Source organism: Oryx dammah, unplaced genomic scaffold (assembly GCF_014754425.2).
Source record: "Oryx dammah isolate SB20612 unplaced genomic scaffold, SCBI_Odam_1.1 HiC_scaffold_20, whole genome shotgun sequence".
Classification (NCBI taxonomy): domain Eukaryota; kingdom Metazoa; phylum Chordata; class Mammalia; order Artiodactyla; family Bovidae; genus Oryx; species Oryx dammah.
The window spans coordinates 15,087,668-15,106,667 of NW_024070204.1; the positions used below are offsets into that span (position 1 = coordinate 15,087,668).

Genomic DNA, 19,000 nt, shown 5'->3' on the forward strand with positions numbered 1-19,000 from the left:
GAGGAGAAAGGGACGACAGAGGATGAGATGGCTGGATGGCCTCACTGACTCGACGGACGTGAGTCTGAGTGAACTCTGGGAGTTGGTGATGGACAGGGAGGCCTGGCGTGCTGCGACTCATGGGGTCTCAAAGAGTCGGGCACAACTGAGCGACTGAACTGAACTGAACTGAAAATTCCCTCTCGTGTAATATTTTACTTCTTGCCTGGCTCTAAACATCCCCTCTGTCTGGGGTGCCCTTTCTAACTCTCTTGCACAGATATGGTAGAAACAAACCGTACGAGGCAAAGCAAAGTATATTCTATAGAAACCATCGGCTGCTGAGAGGATGTCAGCAGAATAAACAAGGAGAGGCAGGGGCACATGACTTCAGAGCAGTGCGAGGCTGTTTTCCACTTTCCACAAGTTATTTTCTTTGGGAATAATTATTATTAATAGATATACATGCACTGTGTATACAGGGCTCCCATTCTTGCCTGTTTACCCTGTAACCAGTAAAACATTCTCAGAAAAAAACTTATGTTTGTTTAGTTTACATCATAAACTGCTAGCTCGAAGTATTTATAATTAGCCACAATTAATTATGATTTAATTTAATTGTGGGAATGTTACATTTCATTAAGGCAGTCTTTATTACATTTCTGCCAAGCCTCTCCCTTCAGTCTCTGAAATGGTCAGGCCCCCAAGATACTTCTTACAAGTGTTCAAATGGTTTATAAATACATTCCATTCACAAATATTTATTAAAAATGCCTGTTCTATGCAAAAATTTATGCAGTTGTTAGGAATGCCATGATGTAAAGTGAAAAAGGGAAAGTCCTGCGTTCAGAAATATTAAAATGTCATAAGGGGGACACGTACAATCCCGGTATCCCGGTAGATCACCCATCATCTCAAACCAAAACTGACATTTAAACGTCTCTGAAAATATTTTCTTAACTATTTAATCAATTAGTCTGTGTCCTAAATCTAGGCACATGTATGATTGCCATCTTCAAGCACTTGATTTGATGTCTCCTTTTATATAGAAATCTCTTTTAATAGGCAATTAAATGTGAATTTCATGTCCCTTCTTCAGGACGGGGAAGGAATCTGAAAGAAAATGGAAACTAGAAAACTAAAAACAAAAGCAGCTTTTAAGGACATGATTATAGCTATATTATAGTCCATACACACACACACACACACACACACACACACACACAATCATACAACTATGGCTGAAAAGGGATGCTCATACAATGACCAAAAAAATACTGTGTTACTCTTATTCCTAGAGATTTACCAGCTTCTGCTTTCTTTGACAATTGGTAATAATCTCTTGTCCTTTTTTAAAACAAGTTTCTTTCTACTTTTTCACATACGAATTTCAATGACCCGAATCAGAACTCCAATGACACCAATTCACACAGATTTTGTTAACAGTGCAGTGGGGCTAGAAATGGAAACCTTCAGTATGGACACAAGTTATGTTCATATTCATAGGAATAACTACCTGCTTCCTTTCCCATCTCTATACCCCTTCTTAGAGCCAGGTATTAATAAAATATTTGGTTAATGTCCTGTATATGGGGGCCCCAATGATCATATTTTCAAAGACAGACACTGCAGTTTTTTTTTTTAAAGTGTTTAATATAAAAATGGGTATATTGGTCTAGTAGTTAACTTTTAGAAATGTTCAACAAGTCTTTAAAATGCAAGCATTTTTGCAAAATGTTCACTAGCTTAAATTTCTAACAACTACCACATAAAGTTAAAAATGAAACATCAAAAAACCCCAAGTAGACTTAACAGGGTGTAGGTCGAAGCACTTTTTGATAATTTCAGGCTGTCCCTTCCTCGTTCAAGAAAAGCGCTTATTGGCATATGTTTCTAAGGGTATATTCTATTAATTTTAGGTTTCTCTCTTTGTGCTAAAGAAAATTCCCTTTCCTGGAATTAAAGGGTTTGCACTCCTTTTTAAATTTTAGTTTCAACTACATTTTAAATTAGTTATAATTTTTTAAGAAAAGATAACTAGCATAGGAAATAAACTCAAGGAAAAAGTACATACAGATCATTATTACCTTTTGCCTGGTTCAAAGTCTTCACCTTCAGGCATTTCTGCCCTTTAAAAATAATAACCAAGTGGAGAAAGCTGCAGCCCTTCTGTGCTATAGCAGTTTCTTCTCTGCACTGATGATAATTATCAGGAGGGGAAAAAAAAAACCCAGTAGTGAAGTTCTTTCCTTTTTGGAGAAAAGCACTCCTCCCCTACTCAGAAAGTAGGTGTTTACAAACTTCCGAAGCACCAGCCTGCCTTGAATGAAGCTGGGAGTCGGGTTATTAGGACTGTCCCCTTCTAAATATAAACCGGTCACCTCTTACTCTCGGGACCGTGACAGGCAGCTGGGAGCAAAGCGCTGCCTGGCTGCCCAGCATTTTCGCTCCAGTCCTGTGAGGAGGTGTCACCGCCCAGCTATTAACCTTTAGTGGGATGACTTCACCGAAGCCAGCCTACCCTTTCTTTTTCCTGTTTTTTTTTTTTTTTCCTGGCATTGACAAGGCACCCCTCCGAAGGGCGGCGTGGCCACCGGGGAAGCTTCACACTTCAGCCTGGGCTATCAGATCTCCAACTCACAGAAGGGGCTGGAGGGCGGAGAGCAGATGGGCAGGACTGTAAGAGCCAGAGGTTTGCTTGCTCTGGAAACAGCCACTCAGCAAAAAGATCACTTCTCACACACACACACACACACACACACACACACAAAAGGGTTGGGGTGGGGGTGGGGGGGAGATATTGATAAACAGTTGTGTTTGGAGCGATATTGTTTTGCAAGAAAATCTTCCTTTGGGTCATCTAGATTTCTCAACTCAGAAGTAAGCACACAAACATGAGCCTGTGAGTTCCTTTGGGCAACAAGGTTTCTTCTGAGGGACCTCCCTCTGTCATCGGGGAGCAGCCTGACACTGGAACGTGGCTGAGCTGTTGGCCTGAGATGTTTTGATAGCTTGGCCCCTCATCACGTGCACGTGTGCATGCCAAGTCGCTTCAGTTGTGTCTGACTCTGTGACCTACCTCATGGACTGCAGCCTGCCAGGCTGCTCTGTCCATGGGATTCTCCAGGCAAGAATACTGGAGAGGGTTGCCATTTCCTTCTCCAGGGGATCTTCCCGACCCAGGGATCGAACCCAGGTCTCCCGCATTGGAGGCAGACGCTTTAACCTCTGAGCCACCAGGGAAGCCAACAAAAATTACTTCGTCCTGCTTTCAAAAGAGCTGGGCAAAACGCTGAGATCCCTTTAGAAATGTACCCTGAACGCTTTGCACAGAAACTTGAAACCATTTCTGTTCCTGGTTGGCAAAGTAAGACCACAAGTAAGATCTAATTATTAAGAAACAATATATTTTCGTTAGATGAATGCACCCCAGTGTTCACTGCAGCACTGTTTACAATAGCCATGTAAACAACCACATTTAGGACATGACCTCACTGTCATCTGCAGATGAATGAGTAAAGTAGATGTGGTACATACATGCAATGGAGTATTACTCAGCCATACAAAATAATGAAATAATGCCACTTGCAGCAAGACGGATGGACCTAAAGATTGTCAGAGTGAGTGAAGTACGTCAGAGAAAGACAAGTATCATACGATATCACTTATATATGAAATCTAAAAAAATTGTACAAGTGAACTTATTCACAAAACAGAAATAGTCACAGATGTAGAAAACAAGCTGTAGTTACCAAAGGGGAAGGGGGGAGGGATAAACTGGGGAGATTAGGACTGACATATACACAGTGTGCGCGTGTGCGTGCGTGCTAAGTCACTTCAGGTGTGTCTGACTCTGTGAGACTATGGACTGTAGCCCGCCAGGCTCCTCTGTCCATAGGATTCTCCAGGCAAGAATACTGAAGCGGGTTGCTGTGCCCTCCTCCAGGGCATCTTCCCAACCCAGGAATCAAACCCACATCTCTTTCGTCTTCGGTTCTTTACCACAAGCACCACCTGGGAAGCCCAATATACACACTACTATATGTAAAATAGATAGCTAATAAAACCCACTGCATAGCACAGGGAACTCAACTCAATACTTTGTAATGACCTATATAGGAAAATAATCTAAAAAAGAGTGGATATATGTATAACTGATTCACCTTGCTGTACCCCTGAAACTAACATAACATTGCAAACCAACCATATTCCAATAAAAACTAATTTTAAAAATAAAAACAAAATGGTACACTTTTTTTAGTATTTATTTTTAAAATTAATTAATTTATTCTAATTGGAAGCTAATTACCCCACAATATTGTGGTGGTCTCTGCCATACACTGACATGAGTCAGCCACGGGTGTACATGTGTCTACCATCCTGAACCTCTTTCCCACCTCCCTCCCCATCCCATCCCTCTGGGTTGTCCCAGTGCACTAGCTTTGAGTGGCCTGTTTCATGCTTCGAACTTGGACTGGTGATCTATTTCACATATGGTAATATACATGTTTCAATGCTATTCTCTCAAATCACCCCACCCTCGCATTCTCCCACAGAGTCCAAAAGTCTGTTCTTTATATCGGTGTCTCTTTTGCTGTCTCACATACAGGGTCGTCATTACCGTCTTTCTAAATTCCATATATATGCATTAATACACTATACTGGTGCTCTTCTTTTCTGACTTACTTCACTCTGTATAATAGGCTCCAGTTTCATCCGCCTCATTAGAACTGATTCAAATGAATTTTTAAAACAGCTGAGTAATATTCCACTGTGTATACGTAAAACGGTACACTTTTTAAAATGTGTTCCATTGTCACAGGATTAGTCATAGCTAATCCCTGCAATATCTCTATATTCAATGTACACTTAATAGTCACAAGTCTCTGAAGTGATTTCTAGAGTATAATGAAGAGTGGAAACAAATATTGTCTACTTTCTTTTAGGAGTATTAGCTATTTTGTGACACAAGCATGTTGCAATTCGAGACAATCCTTTAGTATTCCACACAAGACCTAAAGTTTTAGACTTCAAAGGCTAAGAGTAAGTTGCTGCAGTTACTCAAATACATAACTCAAATACTGTTGACCTTGGAAGAAAACAGTCATAAGCAGAGTTCTGAAGATCAGCGTATGCCCGAGCCTCCCAAGATTGGAGCAATGTGTTGTGTTAAAAATTCCAGGTCTAATGAAGTGAAAACTTCATGAGAATATTATCCATGCAACTATTTCCCTTGATCAACCACAATGCTAATTCTATGTTCTAATTCTCTTAAAATTCTATCTCATTAATTGTTTTACCTTTTTAAAATTCTTATAAGTTCCTCTTGTACTAATTTCTTGAATATCTATGTATAGCTGTTGCTGAACTCAGCTGTGGATGACTACAGAACTGACCACTAGATCCCTGAAACCAGTCTCACAGTTTTAAAGGACAATTAACTGATCGGTGTGAGAAGTGAATCACTCATCACTACCATAAAATATCTTCTTTAATTTCCTTTAACATTACCTCCTTTAAGCACGCCTTCGTGCATTTTTGAATTTCTTGCTCCAACTGTAAACTCCCCTTTCAGCATATTTGTGTTAATTTCTGAAATTCACAGGAGTGAGGAGGGAGAGAGTAATGGCACAGATAACAAACTCCAGGGTGCAGGACACATGGCAAGGCTTCCTCGCCCCAAAAGACACCTGTGGTCCTGCAGGGGATTAGGATGCCCAGGGTCCCCTCGTCATTACCAATTCAAAATCTACTGGGCACCTGAGTTTAAGGTCTCACAGAATACAGACATGGGAAAGACCCCGAAGGGCCACAAAAGCCATCCAAGACTTTCAGATGCTGGAACTGGGGCCCAGCAGTGAGGTGAGCTGCTGGGGTCAGAGCCAGCAACAGCCTCCAGTCCTGAGGGCTCTTCTCATTCCTCCGGCTGAACAGATGGCAGAGCCTCTCATTCCGGCAAAAGGGCACCCAGACGGCCAGACACGTGTACAGTTCAAGTTCTCTTATACCCATACTCTTTTGAAATTCGTATGCGTTTAATTTTAGTAGTATATTTTAAGCGAACATTTCCACTTTTTCTTGCTGTTTAATCACACAGTATTATGGCCTAAGAAAATAAATGCCATTTCAAAGCTAAATGTCCACTTTTCTTTTTTAAAAAAATTAAAAAAAATTTTTTTTTTAAATTTCGGCTGCACTGTGTCCCTATTATGGTGTTTGGGCTTCTCTAGCTTCTGCACTTGGCCTTAGTTGCTTTGCGGCACGTTGGAATTTAGCTCCCTGCTGCTGCTGCTAAGTCGCTTCAGTCATGTCTGACTGTGTGCGACCCCATAGACGGCAGCCCACCCGGCTCCCCCGTGCCTGGGATTCTCCAGGCAAGAACACTGGAGTGGGTTGCCATTTCCTTCTCCAATGCGTGAAAGTGAAATCTCTCAGTCGTGTCCGACTCTTAGCGACCCCATGGACTGGAGCCTACCAGGCTCCTCCGTCCATGGGATTTTCCAGGCAAGAATACTGGAGTGGGGTGCCTTCTCTGTTAGCTCTCTGACCAGGGATCAAATGGGTGTCCCTGATTACAAGGCAGATTCTTAACCAGTGTACCACCAGGGAAGTCCCTTTCCACTTTGCTTAATGCACTTTTTCTCTCCACACAATCACTGGTCTGAGAGCTTTGTTTTCCCCATCATTCCTACAGTGGTGTGGACTGAGACTCTGGAACTTTCAGAATCAAGAGGAGGGACCCTCCCTCTCCTGGAAGTTACTGGGCAATATCAGGATGAATGGCTAAGAAATGGTGGTGGTGGTGGTGGTGGTGGTGGTGGGAGGAGGTGGTTGTCACTGGTAGAGAGAAAATTACTAAGAGGGGTGGGTTGCCTCTTTGCTGAACTGACCTAACAAAATTCTTGCTGAAGGCTGGCCAGGTGATGAGACGTGAGGGATTTGGTTAGGTATTGGTAGGTGGTTTAGTCGTTAAGTCGTGTCCAATTCTTGCGACCCCATGGACTGTAGCCCTCCAGGCTCCTCTGTCCATGGGATTCTCCAGGTGAGAATACTGGAGTGGGTTGCCATGCCCTCCTCCAGGGGATCTTCCTGACCCAGGGACTGAACCTGTGTCTCTTCTGTCTCCTGCATTGGTAGCCAGGTTCTTTACCATTAGTGCCTCCTGGGACAATACATTACATGAGACAGTCAACACTTTGTTATAAAATAGGCTTTGTGTTAGATGACGTTGGGCTTCCCTGGTGCCTTAGGTGGTAAAGGATCTGCCTGCAATACAAGAGACCAGGGTTCAATTCCTCAATTGGGACGATCCCCTGGAGGAGGACATGGCAACCCACTCCAGTATTCTTGTCTGGAGAATTCCAGGGACAGAGAAGCCTGGCAGGCGACGGTCCATGGGGGTTGCCAAGAATCGGACATGACTGAGCGACTACTGTTTTATTTTTATTTTTTAGATGATGTTGCCCAATTGTAGGCTCATGGAAGTGTTCTGAGCAGATATAAGACTGGCTCGGCTAAACTGCAATGTTCAGTAGGGTAGGTGTATTAATGCATTTTTGACTTACAACATTTTCAACTCACAATGGGTTTATCAGGACATAACCCTATCATAACCTGAGGAAGCTTTGAGTCCTGTCACCCACTAGCTGTGATGCACCAAAGCTGCTTCTGATCTGCTCATGAAAACTCTTACCATTTCTTACCACCCCACATTCAGTGCTGTGAAGGAGGTAGCTTGCATTAGCCATGGCATGGATACTGGCAAATGCTGCATATCAGCTGCTATTCCCTACTGACAGTTGCTAGAAACGTACCCACACAAAACTGCCTACTAGACATCTGAATCTGTGTTAAATTAATTAAATAGGGACGCCATCAGATCCAGGTGGTTCTAAGGCCTTAGAAGCCTACGTAATACAATCATACCCTGAGCCTACAAATGTTGCGAGGTTAAGAAACATAAGAACTGCTAATCACATACATCCAGCCAGGATTTCCCAAATAAGGGCAACCACTTAGTTCAGTTCAGTCACTCAGTCGTGTCCGACTCCTTTCGAACCCACGGACTGCAGCGCACCAGGCTTCTCTGTCCATCACCAACCAACTCCTGAAGCTTGCTCAAACTGATGTTCATTGAGTCAGTGATACCATCCAACCATCTCATCCTGTCTTTGCTTCTCCTCCTGCCTTCAATCTTTCCCAGCATCAAGGTCTTTTCCAGTGAGTCAGTTCCTTGCATCAGATGGCCAAAGTACTGGAGTTTCAGCTTCAGCATCCATCCTTCCAATGAATATTCAGGACTGATTTCCTTTAGGATTGACTGGTTGGATCTCCTTGCAGTCTAAGGGACTCTCAAGAGTCTTCTCCAACACCACAGTTCAGAAGCATCAATTCTTCGGTGCTCAGCTTTCTTTATAGTCCAACTCTCATATCCATACATGACCACTGGAAAAACCACAGCTTTGACTAGAAAGACCTTTGTCAGCAACCACTTAGGCTAAAGCCAATCAGATGATTTCCTCTCTCTGCTTCTGTGTCTTCTCTATAAAAGACTCATTTGTCCCCAGTTCCCGCCAATGGAGCATCCTAACCACTTCTGGTTTGGTGCTGCCAGGTTCAAATTGATTTTTTTGTCAAATAAACTCTTTAAATGCTTAATATGCCTCAGTGTATCTTTTAATACCTGGAATTCCCACAAACATCTCTAAAAACAAGTCCAGAGAGGACCCACCATCTCTCAGCAACCGGCTCTGCCTTATCCTTTCCTGTTTCTCCTCTTCTTTTTCTTTCTTTCTTTAGAAAAATCATTTCCCATATCATTCTCAATCTTATTTTTATGATGCATTTTCTTCATAGAATTTAGCAACATCTCCATGGATCTTCGCTGCTTGTTGACATGCCAGTTATCTGAATCCCTCCCTCCCAACTAGCAGATACCCTGGGATCTCAGCCTCTTGTTCATTATTGTTTCTCAACAATAGTACAGAGTGTGGCAGACTTAGCTCCTAGAACAGCACAGACCATATTATCTTAGGGTGATAGTTAGTATTAGCTACATCAGTACATGAAGAAATGTTCCAAATGGTCAACTAAGACAAAAACATGGGGATTATATTCATTCTTCCCTCTCTGTCACCAGCCAGGGGAGACTTCTCACTAAGTACTATCTACTCTAACAAGTGAGCTGTATTTGTAACCACCCTGGAGGCTATGCCTGCTGTGCTTATTGTCCTACTTCAGTCCAGCGTCATCTGTTGTTTTGGCTAGAGCCCACCAAATGTTTGTGATCAAGCACCCCTAGCAGGACACACTCTCCAAATCCATGGTGACTTCATCTTCATATATATTTTGATATACATACATGACTTGCAAATACTTTATGTATTTCATACATCATATATAAAATAAAAACACATAGAGATAAAATAAATACAGGCATTCTTTATAATTGCAACCCCCCCCCAAAAAAAAAACAACCTGGAGGCTTATCAGCAAGGGGTTAATTATATTTCAGTGCAATGAAATCTTATGATAAAAAGGATGAGATTATGAAAATCTTTCCATAATATAGTCAGCTTTAAAAAGAGACTAGAAAACAAAATGTATAGCCTCCCATTGATGTAAAAATATACAGTTATATATTGATGAAAATATCTGAACAAAGATATGAATGAAGAAAGGGAAACTAGGAGACAAGGGGAAGAGGAGGGGGGAGGGGAGAGAAAGGAAAAATGTTTCAAAGGACCTATACTGAGCTATTAATTGTGGGTTTTTTTTTTCCAGCTTAAGAAAACAATAAATTTTCACTTGTATTCTTTTTGCCTGTTTTTCAGCAACAAATACAAATGGTTCATCTGATAAGAAAATGTTCTTAAAATAGGAAAAAGAAAAAAAGGTTACTTTTAAGTGGAAGGGAAAAAATTTTCTGTGGTTTCCTGTCACTAAAGGAAAAAAAAAAATCTATATTCTTTCAGTTGAGAAACAAGGCCTCAGAACTTTTTCCCACAAGCCAGACCAGAAAGAGTTCCCGTCTATAAGCAGCTGGCTGTTCAGAAAAAGATCCGTGCTGACTGAAAGAACGAGAGAAAGAAAACAGAAGCAAGCCCTCCCTCCACCCACTGACTTGAGAGGACAAGAATTCCCCTTCTCCACCTTCTTCATGCGTGCATGTTAAGTCGCTTCAGTTGTGTCCGACTCTTTGTGATCCCATGGACTGTAGCCCAGTAACCTGCCAGGCTCCTCTGTCCATGGGATCCTCCAGGCAAGAACACTGGAGTGGGTTTGCCATGCCCTCCTCTTCCCGACCCAGGGATCAAACCTGTGTCTCTCACGTCTCCTGTATTGGCAGGCGGATTCTTTACCACTAGCACCACCTGGGAATCCCACTAAAGACTTTCAATGCATATTCTTCATAGAAGAAGGTGGTGTCGCCAACACAGAAACTGTTTCCCATGAGAAGTCAGCGTATACATCATGCACGTTGCAAAACTGGAATAAGGATGTCAATTAGCATCAAAGCCAACGCATTTCTGGAACAAAGTGGAAAAGGACATCTTTTTCCTCTTAGATTAAAAAGAAATAAAAGGCTCAAATGACTATACATGTATACCATGTGAATAATGTCATCCAGTAGTGATGATCTGATGAACAGTCATAACATCTTACACTGAGAGATGGTACCTGTCTCTTGCTTTCTGGTTGGTGGAGTCATACTGAGACTTGTCCTAGATCTGTGGCTTTCCAAGTGAAAAAAAAAAAAAAAAAAACAGAAAAAACTCTATTTTCCCTAAATGCTGTTATGACAAAACTTAGTGTATAAAAGATACAACAACCCAAAAGAGTGATTCAGGATTAACTGGGGGCAGGGCACTGAGAGGCAGACTCAATTCTGCACAAAGGCAGCCCCTGAACTGAGTCCTTGGAAATCCAGAGTTGCATGACATGCAGATGGAAAACTGTGACCAGGATCATCTGGACAGCCAGGAAGAGAAAATGGGAATCTTTATTTCTCAGTTGCTTCTTATAATAATTAGGACAGAATCAACCCAGTTGACTGGATAAAGAAGGCTGAGCGCAGAAAAAAAATGATGCTTTCAACCTGTGGTGTTGGAGAAGACTCCCGAGAGGCCCTTGGACAGCAAGGAGATCAAACCAGTCAATCCTAAAGAAAATCAACTCTGAATATTCATTGGAAGGACTGATGCTGAAGCTGAAGCTCTAATACTTTGGCCACCTGATGTGAAGAGTCAACTCATTGGAAAGGACCCTGATGCTGGGAAAGACTGAAGGCAAAAGGAGAAGGGGGTGACAGAGGATGAGATGGTTAGATAGCATCACCCACTCAGTGGACATGAATCTGAGCAAACTCAGGGAGACAGTGGAGAACAGAGGAACCTGGGGTGCACGGGGGTCACAGAGTCAGACACAACTTAGCAATTGAACAACAACTCAGTTACCCATTTTATTTTTTTTTAAGCTTAAAGTTATGAAGCATTTTCCTCAAATTTCTTTTCATCCAAACATAGCTGGTACTCTGTAACCAACACATGGAACCTCTGAGGTCCTGTCCTCCAGCTTTCTGGTCAACCTCCTCCTTCCTTTTGCTGGAGGTACCACTGTAGTCATCCTATTTCCTGGCATGGGACAGTCCTCATTTTCACCTCTTGTCCTGATATAATCAATAACAGACCCCTTGCACTGTCATCAGTGTCCCTGTTTAGGTCACCAGTTGTAGGATAACCCAACATGTTACCACATTCTTACTTATTAGAACTTCCATGCCGCTAATTTGTGCTCAATTTTTGTTTTTATTACCGCATAATTTGTTACTATCTCAACAGGGATGCCCCTCAACTGGAGCCAAGTCTGTGCCACAGATCATTCAGTTTAGCTAGGGAATGCCTCTCACACCTTTCCAGCCTGGTCCATACCACATGCATCTTCTGACTTGTCATCGCTGACTGAACTGCGTCCTTTCCTTAAAAAGATACTGCTGGAGCGAAGCTGTCTGGAAACTGTGGTTTGGACGTTTGTGGATGCAGCTGCCTCAGGGATGAAGGAGGAGCCAGCACTCAGGAGTGGAAGGATCAAACTATGGGAGAAGAATCAGTGAATGGCTGAAGGGAAAAGGGGGTGAAGGAGTAGAGAGAAGTTTCGGGGTAGGGAAAAGGGAGGAAGCACAGTGAAAGACCCAACAGCCCCCAAGAGGTGAGTCTTATGCCAGTGCCTCTTGCTCATGCTGATCTCTGTGGGGCTGTATCTGATGCTCTGAAGTTTAAATCAAAGTCTTTTTATTGATGTATATTTGATTTACCATGTTGTGTTAGTTTCAGATGTACAGCAAAGTGATTCAGTTATATATATATATATATATAATACATATATACACATCTGTATATATACATATATATAACGTTCTTGTCTAGATTCTTTTGCATTAGAGGTTATTACAAGATTCTGAATATAGTTCACTGTGCTATACAGTAAGTACATCCTTGCTTCTTGTTGTTGTTGCTCAATCACGAAGTCGTGTCCACATCTCTGCCACCCCATGGACTGCAGCATGCCAGGCACCCTTGTCCTTCACTCTCTCCAGAAGTTTGCTCAGACTCATGTCGACTGAGTCAATGATGCCATCCAGTCATCTCATTCTCTGTCATTCCCTTCTTTTGCTTTCAGTCTTTCCCAGCATCAGGGTCTCTTCCAATGAGTCAGCTCTTTGCATTAGGTAGCCAAACCTTCAGCTTCAGCATCAGTCCTTCCAATGAATGTTCAGGGGTTGATTCCCTTTAGGATTGACTGGTTTGATCGCCCTGCAGTCTGGTTTGATCTCCTCCAACACAATTCAAAATCATCAATTCTTTGGTGCTTAGCCAGAATCTTTATCATCAGGCTCCCACATCCATACGTGGAAGCTAGAAAAACCATTGCTTTGGCTTATGTGTTTCTTAATAAAAGTTCATTATGTGTTATTAAATTTTAAATTGTGATATTTAGGAGTGAATGACCATTTGAACCTATGAAGGAAAGTGTAAACAACACAAGTAACCATTTGCCGATTCATTCGGCAGATTCACGGTGGGGTGATGGCAGTTGGGGAGGAGCAAGAAAGGGATGGTGAATTCGGGGCACAGGAGTAGCCTCAGGAGACTGGAAAGGAAGAGGAGGCTGCCTGGCAACTGCTTAAGGAAGAGCAAGGAGAAGAGGGCTCCGGGAAACCAGCCAGGTGCTGGGACCTCGTGAGTCACGTCACCCTGTCTCACTGGCCTGGGTTGTGTGTCTGTGTGTCATTTCAGTTCAGTTCAGTTTAGTCTCTCAGTCATGTCCGACTCTTTGCGACCCCACGAACTGCAGCATGCCAGGCCTCCCTGTCCATCACCAACTCCTGGAGTCCACCCAAACTTATGTCCATTGAGTTGGTGATGCCATCCAACCATCTTGTCCTCTGTCATCCCCTTCTCCTCCTGACCTCAATCTTTCCCAGCATCAGGGTCTTTGCAAATGAGTCAGCTCTTTGCATCAGGTGGCCAATGTATTGGAGTTTCAGCTTCAACATCAGTCCTTCCAATGAACACCCAGGACTGATCTCCTTTAGGATGGACTGGTAGGATCTCCTTGCAGTCTAAGTGACTCTCAAGAGTCTTCTCCAACACCACAGTTCAAAAGCATCAATTCTTCAGCCCTCAGCTTTCTTTATAGTCCAACTCACATCCATACATGATTACTGGTGTATCATTTACTGAGACCCATTTCAATGCACTTAACAGGGTCTCTCCAAAGTCCTATTTGTGACTGCTTCTCCAAGGACCTGTTGTCAATGGTGACTGGTTTCATTCCCACTTACTTCCTCATGCCTTCTTTAGAACATTGGTGATGCTCTTCTCTGTTAGAGGGGTTATTTCTTTATCTCTTCTCCCTCCCATCCTTTTCGAACTCCTCCACTCCCAATTGTATAAAACTCCAGCAGGAGTACAGACATGGTAGAAATCAAATTCCCAAGGCTTGCAATGCCACTATTGGTTCAAGCTTCCCTTCACAGAATAGTCCAGAAGAATAACAATCCTGTTTCTGCATAATCTTGTGTGCTTATTGAAAGCTCCTTTCTCAGGCTTTATGTTTATTTCAGGGGTTAAAAGTCCTTGACAGAGAATCTTTGGTTCCAAGAAAGTTAGGACAAATAGCAGTAAGAGAGAAAGAACTCTGGCAGGTCTTACTGCTCTTAGTAAACATAAGGAAATGGAAAATTTCTAAAGCCACAAATCGTAGAGACAGAGGTCTTTGTGGATGGTAAAGCCTGGAGTGACTCAAACAAGAGTGGCACACAGCTCAAGCCAAAACTTATCTCTTGCACTTAAAAATACATTGTAGAGAGCACCGGGTTGAGCTCCCTGGGTCATACAGCAAATTCCCACTGACTATCCATTTTACATATGGTAATGAGCATATTAAAAAGCAGAGACATAACTTTGCCAACAAAGGTCCATATAGTCAAAGCTGTGGCTTTTCCAGTAGTCGTGTATGGATGAGAGTTGGACTGTAAAGAAAGCTGAGCACCGGAGAACTGATACTTTTGAACTGTGGTGCTGGAGAAGACTTTTGAGAGTCCCTTGGACAGCAAGGAGATCAAAACAATCAATCCTAAAGGAAATCAGTCCTGAATATTCACTGGAAGGACTGATGCTGAAGCTGAAGCTCCAATACTTTGGTCACCTGATGTGAAGAACTGACTCACGGGAAAAGACCCTGATGCTGGGAAAGATTGAAAGCAGAAGAAGGGGACGACAGAGGATGAGATGGTTGGATGGCATCACCGACTCAATGGACATGAGTTTGAGCAAGCTTCAGGAGTTGGTGATGGACAGGAAAGCCTGGCGTGCTGCAGTCCATGGGGTCACAAAGAGTCAGACACGACTGGGCCACTGAACTGAACATATCCGTTTCCACGCTCCTCTCTCAGTTCATCCCGTTCTCTCCTTCCCCACTGTGTCCACAAGTCTGTTCTCTACATCTGCATCTGACCCAATTAAAAATAAATTAATTAATTTAAAAAAACACAATGAAAAACAGAGGGTAATGACAACCTATGTTTAACCAAGGATTATGTAACACTTTCATCTGTTAATCTTCCTTATCACATGTTGCTAAGTCAGTGTTAAAAAGTAGTTTTCATTCCTTAAATAGCACCTGATAAGATGCTTCTTGGTTGTACATTTACCCAGTATTTGGTGGAGAAGCCAAACTGAAATGGAGACTATCCAGCTCCATAGCCTTGTACTAGTTAATCATTATTAGCTTTGAGGGTATGGGCCGGGGACCAAAGAATCCCTTTCAAGTCCCATTTCACCACGCATCAACTGACACCCTTGTGGCCTTGGCTGGATGAGTTCCACCAGCTGCCCCAGCCTTGGGGAAGGCTGAAAGATCTCAGACACTGAAAGAACCTCCCCTCCAGGTAACTGCGTTTCAGGGAATGTTCTCCAGGCCTGGCTAGCATCCGATGGCCTCCAGGCATTTCTGGAGGTGAATCAGTCCCTTTAGAAATGCTTGCTACAAAAAAAGCTGGGTATCTGCTGGTCTTGTTCAGTCGCTCAGTCGTGTCTCACTCTGCAACCCTATGAACTGCAGTACGCCAGGGTTCCCTGTCCTTTGCTATCACCTGGAGTTTGCTCAAATTCATGTCCTTTCAGTCGGTGATGCCATCCAAACATCTCATCCTCTGTCGTCCCCTTCTCCTCCTGCCTTCAATCTTTCCCAGCATCAGGGTCTTTTTCAATGAGTCAGTCATTCAAATTGGAGAAGGAAATGGCAACCCACTCCAGTGTTCTTGCCTGGAGAATCCCAGGGACGGGGGAGCCTGGTGGGCTGCTGTCCATTGGGTCGCACATAGTCGGACACGACTGAAGTGACTTAGCAGCAGTCATTCAAATCAGGTGGCCCAAGTATTGAGGCCTCAGCTTCAGCATCAGTCCTTCCAAAGAACATTCAGGGCTGACTTCTTTTAGGATGGACTAGCTTGATCTCCTTACTGTCTCAAGAGTCTTCTTCAACACCACAGTTGGAAAGCATCAATTCCTCGACACTCAGCCTTCTTTATGGTCCAACTCTCACATCTGTACATAACTACTGGAAAAACGACAACTTTGACTAAACAGACTTTGGTCTCTTGCTGGTCTTGATCAGTGAAGAGAGCCTTCACTAACAGATCGCCAGTCCAGGTTCGATGCATAAGACTGGGCTGGTGCTCAGGGCTGGTGCACTGGGATGACCCAGAGGGATGGGATGGGGAGGGAGGTGGAAGGGAGGTTCAGGATGGAGAACACATATACACCCATCGCTGATTCATGTCAATGTATGGCAAAAACCACCACAATATTGTAAAGTAATTAGCCTCCAATTAAAATAAATAAAGGGCTTCCCTGGTGGTGCAGAGGTTAAAGCATCTGCCTGCAATGTGGGAGACCTGGGTTCGATCCCTGGGTTGGGAAGATCCCCTGGAGAAGGAAATGGCAACCCACTCCAGTATTCTTGCCTGGAGAATCCCATGGACAGAGGAGCCTGGTGGGCTACAGTCCATGGGTCGCAAAGAGTCGGACATGATTGAGCGACTTCACTTTCACTTTAAAATAAATAGTTTTTTTTTTTTTTTAAAGACAGAGTCTTCACTGCAGAGACCCATATCTGCTTCTCATGGCAGGGTGGCTCCCTCCAGTAAACTATAGGACCAGCATCTCCTTATCACCTCAGCCACTGTCTGCCCGCCTGATAATAAACCTGACCTCTCAGAAACGCAGTATCTCTTCTTCCGACCACCTCAAGGTTCCAGCTAAGGCAGCCCTGAGTGAGTTCATTTCTAGCAGGCGTGAGTAAAGCCCTCTCAATGACTGGCAAAAAGCAATGCGTTTTAAAAACCAAATGAAACAAATCCAAACGGTGGACCTGAAGGAAGCCTTAGCAGAGAAACTGGGTCCATTGAGCCTGACAGGGTAGGGACTTCCCCGGTCATCCAGTGGTTAAGCCTTCGCCCTACAAGGCTGGGGGTGTGGATTCTATCCCAGGTTGGGGAGCTAAGATTCCACATGCTTCATGGCCCAAATACCAAAACATAAAACAGAAGCAACACTGTAAGGAATTCAATAAAGACTTTAAAAAAATGGTCCGCATTAAAAAAAAAAAAAAACCCAAAACTGACAGGGTTCATCTCTGATCTCCAGCCTCTACAATGATTCCCCATGAGGGGCTTCCCCCAGGACCCAGCCCCTCACTCCTATAAGCATAACAAACGTGTTTTATTGTAATAACCTTTTCATTTGGGAAAGATTTGAGATTTACAGAAGAGCTGCGAAGATAGTACCCAGAGCACCTGCCCACCCCCCTCACTTAGATTCCCGTGGGTTAACATCTTATGTTACCACGGCACATCCATCAGAACTACATGCCAGCATCAGTAGATGACTATGAACACCAGATTTTATTTTTAGTTTCTTCCACTAATGTCCTTTTTCTGTTCCAGGATCCCATCGGGGCATCACAGTACATTCAGTCATGATACCCCCTGAGCTTCTGTGGTCGAGGAGCTGCTCCTCTTCCCTTGGTTTCCTACCTAGACACATTTCTTTTTTTTTTATGACCACCCTGCATGGCAAGTGGAACTTCCCCAACTAGGGACCAAACCGGGGCCTCCTGCCGTGGAAGCACAGGGTCTTGACCGCTGAGCCATCAGGGAAGTCCCTTTACCTTGACAGTTGTGAGGAGTACTTCGTAGCTATCAGATAATTTTGTAGGATGCCCTCAGTTTGGATCTTTCTGATATTTGTCTTGTGAGTCAACTGAGGTTATGGATTTCCCTGGTGGCTCAGCTGGTAAAGAATCCGCCTGCAATGTGGGAGACCAGGGTTCGATCCCTGGTCGAACGTTGGGAAAATCCCCTGGAGAAGGGAAAGGCTACCCACTCCAGTATTCTGGCCTGGAGAATTCCAAGGACTGTATAGTTCATGAGGTCACAGAGAGTCAGACACGACTGAATGACTTTCACTATGGATTTGGGGGCAAGACGACGCCGGAGGAGAAGGGCCCTTCCCATCACACTGGGGCTTTCCTGATGTCCATATGACTTCTCCCTGGTGACAGTCACTTAATCACTGAGATTACACAGCGTGTCTGCCAGGTTTCCCCATTGCAAAGTTATCGCTTTTCCCTTTCCATACTCTGGTCTTGGAAAGCAAATCCAAGTCCCACCCACATTCAGGGGGAGGGAGGTGGTGCCCAAGAGACACAGCTCACCCCCTGAAGGCAGGGGGAGCAACTTCAACTCTTCAGAATTCTTCTGGAAGGAAGACTTGCCTTTCCTCCTTCCCTCGCTGACTCATCTATTCAGGTATATCAATCAGGGCGGACTCATGAGCACTCAGAGTGTGTATGTGTATGTATGTCAGTAGCTCAGTCAAGTCTGACTGTGACCCCATGGACTGTAGCCAGTCAGGCTCTTCTGTCCACGGAATTCTCCAGGCAGGAATACTGGAGTGGGTTGCCGTTCCCTTCTCCAGGGGATCTTCCTGAACCCGGGATTCAGCCCTAGGTCTCCTGCGTTGCACGCAAACTCTTTTACCATTTGAGCCACCAGGGACACCATAAGCCAGTGCTGTATGATGGACTTTTTGTTATGCAAACTGTTCAGCTGCCAACCCTGCCACCCTGCCCTCTTCCACGACTCCTCCTCCAGCCCCTTAAGAGACCTAGAGAGGCCACCTCTTTGCTCCCCCCTTGATTGGCCCAACTCCAGCCCTCACTCTCCAGCTGGGCTTAGGATCAACCACAGTGCACCTGAAGCCCCCCAACATCATCTTGCTTCCTTCCCACTCAGTGTAAGCACCAGCCAAGGGACAATACGGAGACTGAACTCAGAAGTCAGAGGTGGGCAGACATGGGAGCAAAAGCCTGTGCTCCACACGTGCATGACCATTTCCACAGACATGGGTGAGGTGGGGGCGCTGTGTGTGCCCCCCTGGGGGGTAACACCGGCCGT

At 44.0% G+C, this 19,000-nt stretch overlaps 1 protein-coding gene across 2 annotated transcripts in view; it reads right to left on the minus strand.

Annotated features, from left to right (window-relative positions):
• RETREG1 (reticulophagy regulator 1) overlaps nt 1-19,000 on the minus strand; it is a 155,820-nt gene that overhangs the window by 43,725 nt on the left and 93,095 nt on the right. The window contains exon 1 of one of the 2 annotated variants that reach the window (XM_040262478.1): nt 2,067-2,681. The exons of the other annotated variant lie outside the window; for it this stretch is intronic. Coding sequence (XP_040118412.1) covers nt 2,067-2,101 — 35 coding nt within the window. The 5' untranslated portion in view covers nt 2,102-2,681. Of the gene's footprint in view, nt 1-2,066; nt 2,682-19,000 lie in introns of those variants that run through there. 2 annotated transcript variants of the gene reach the window in all.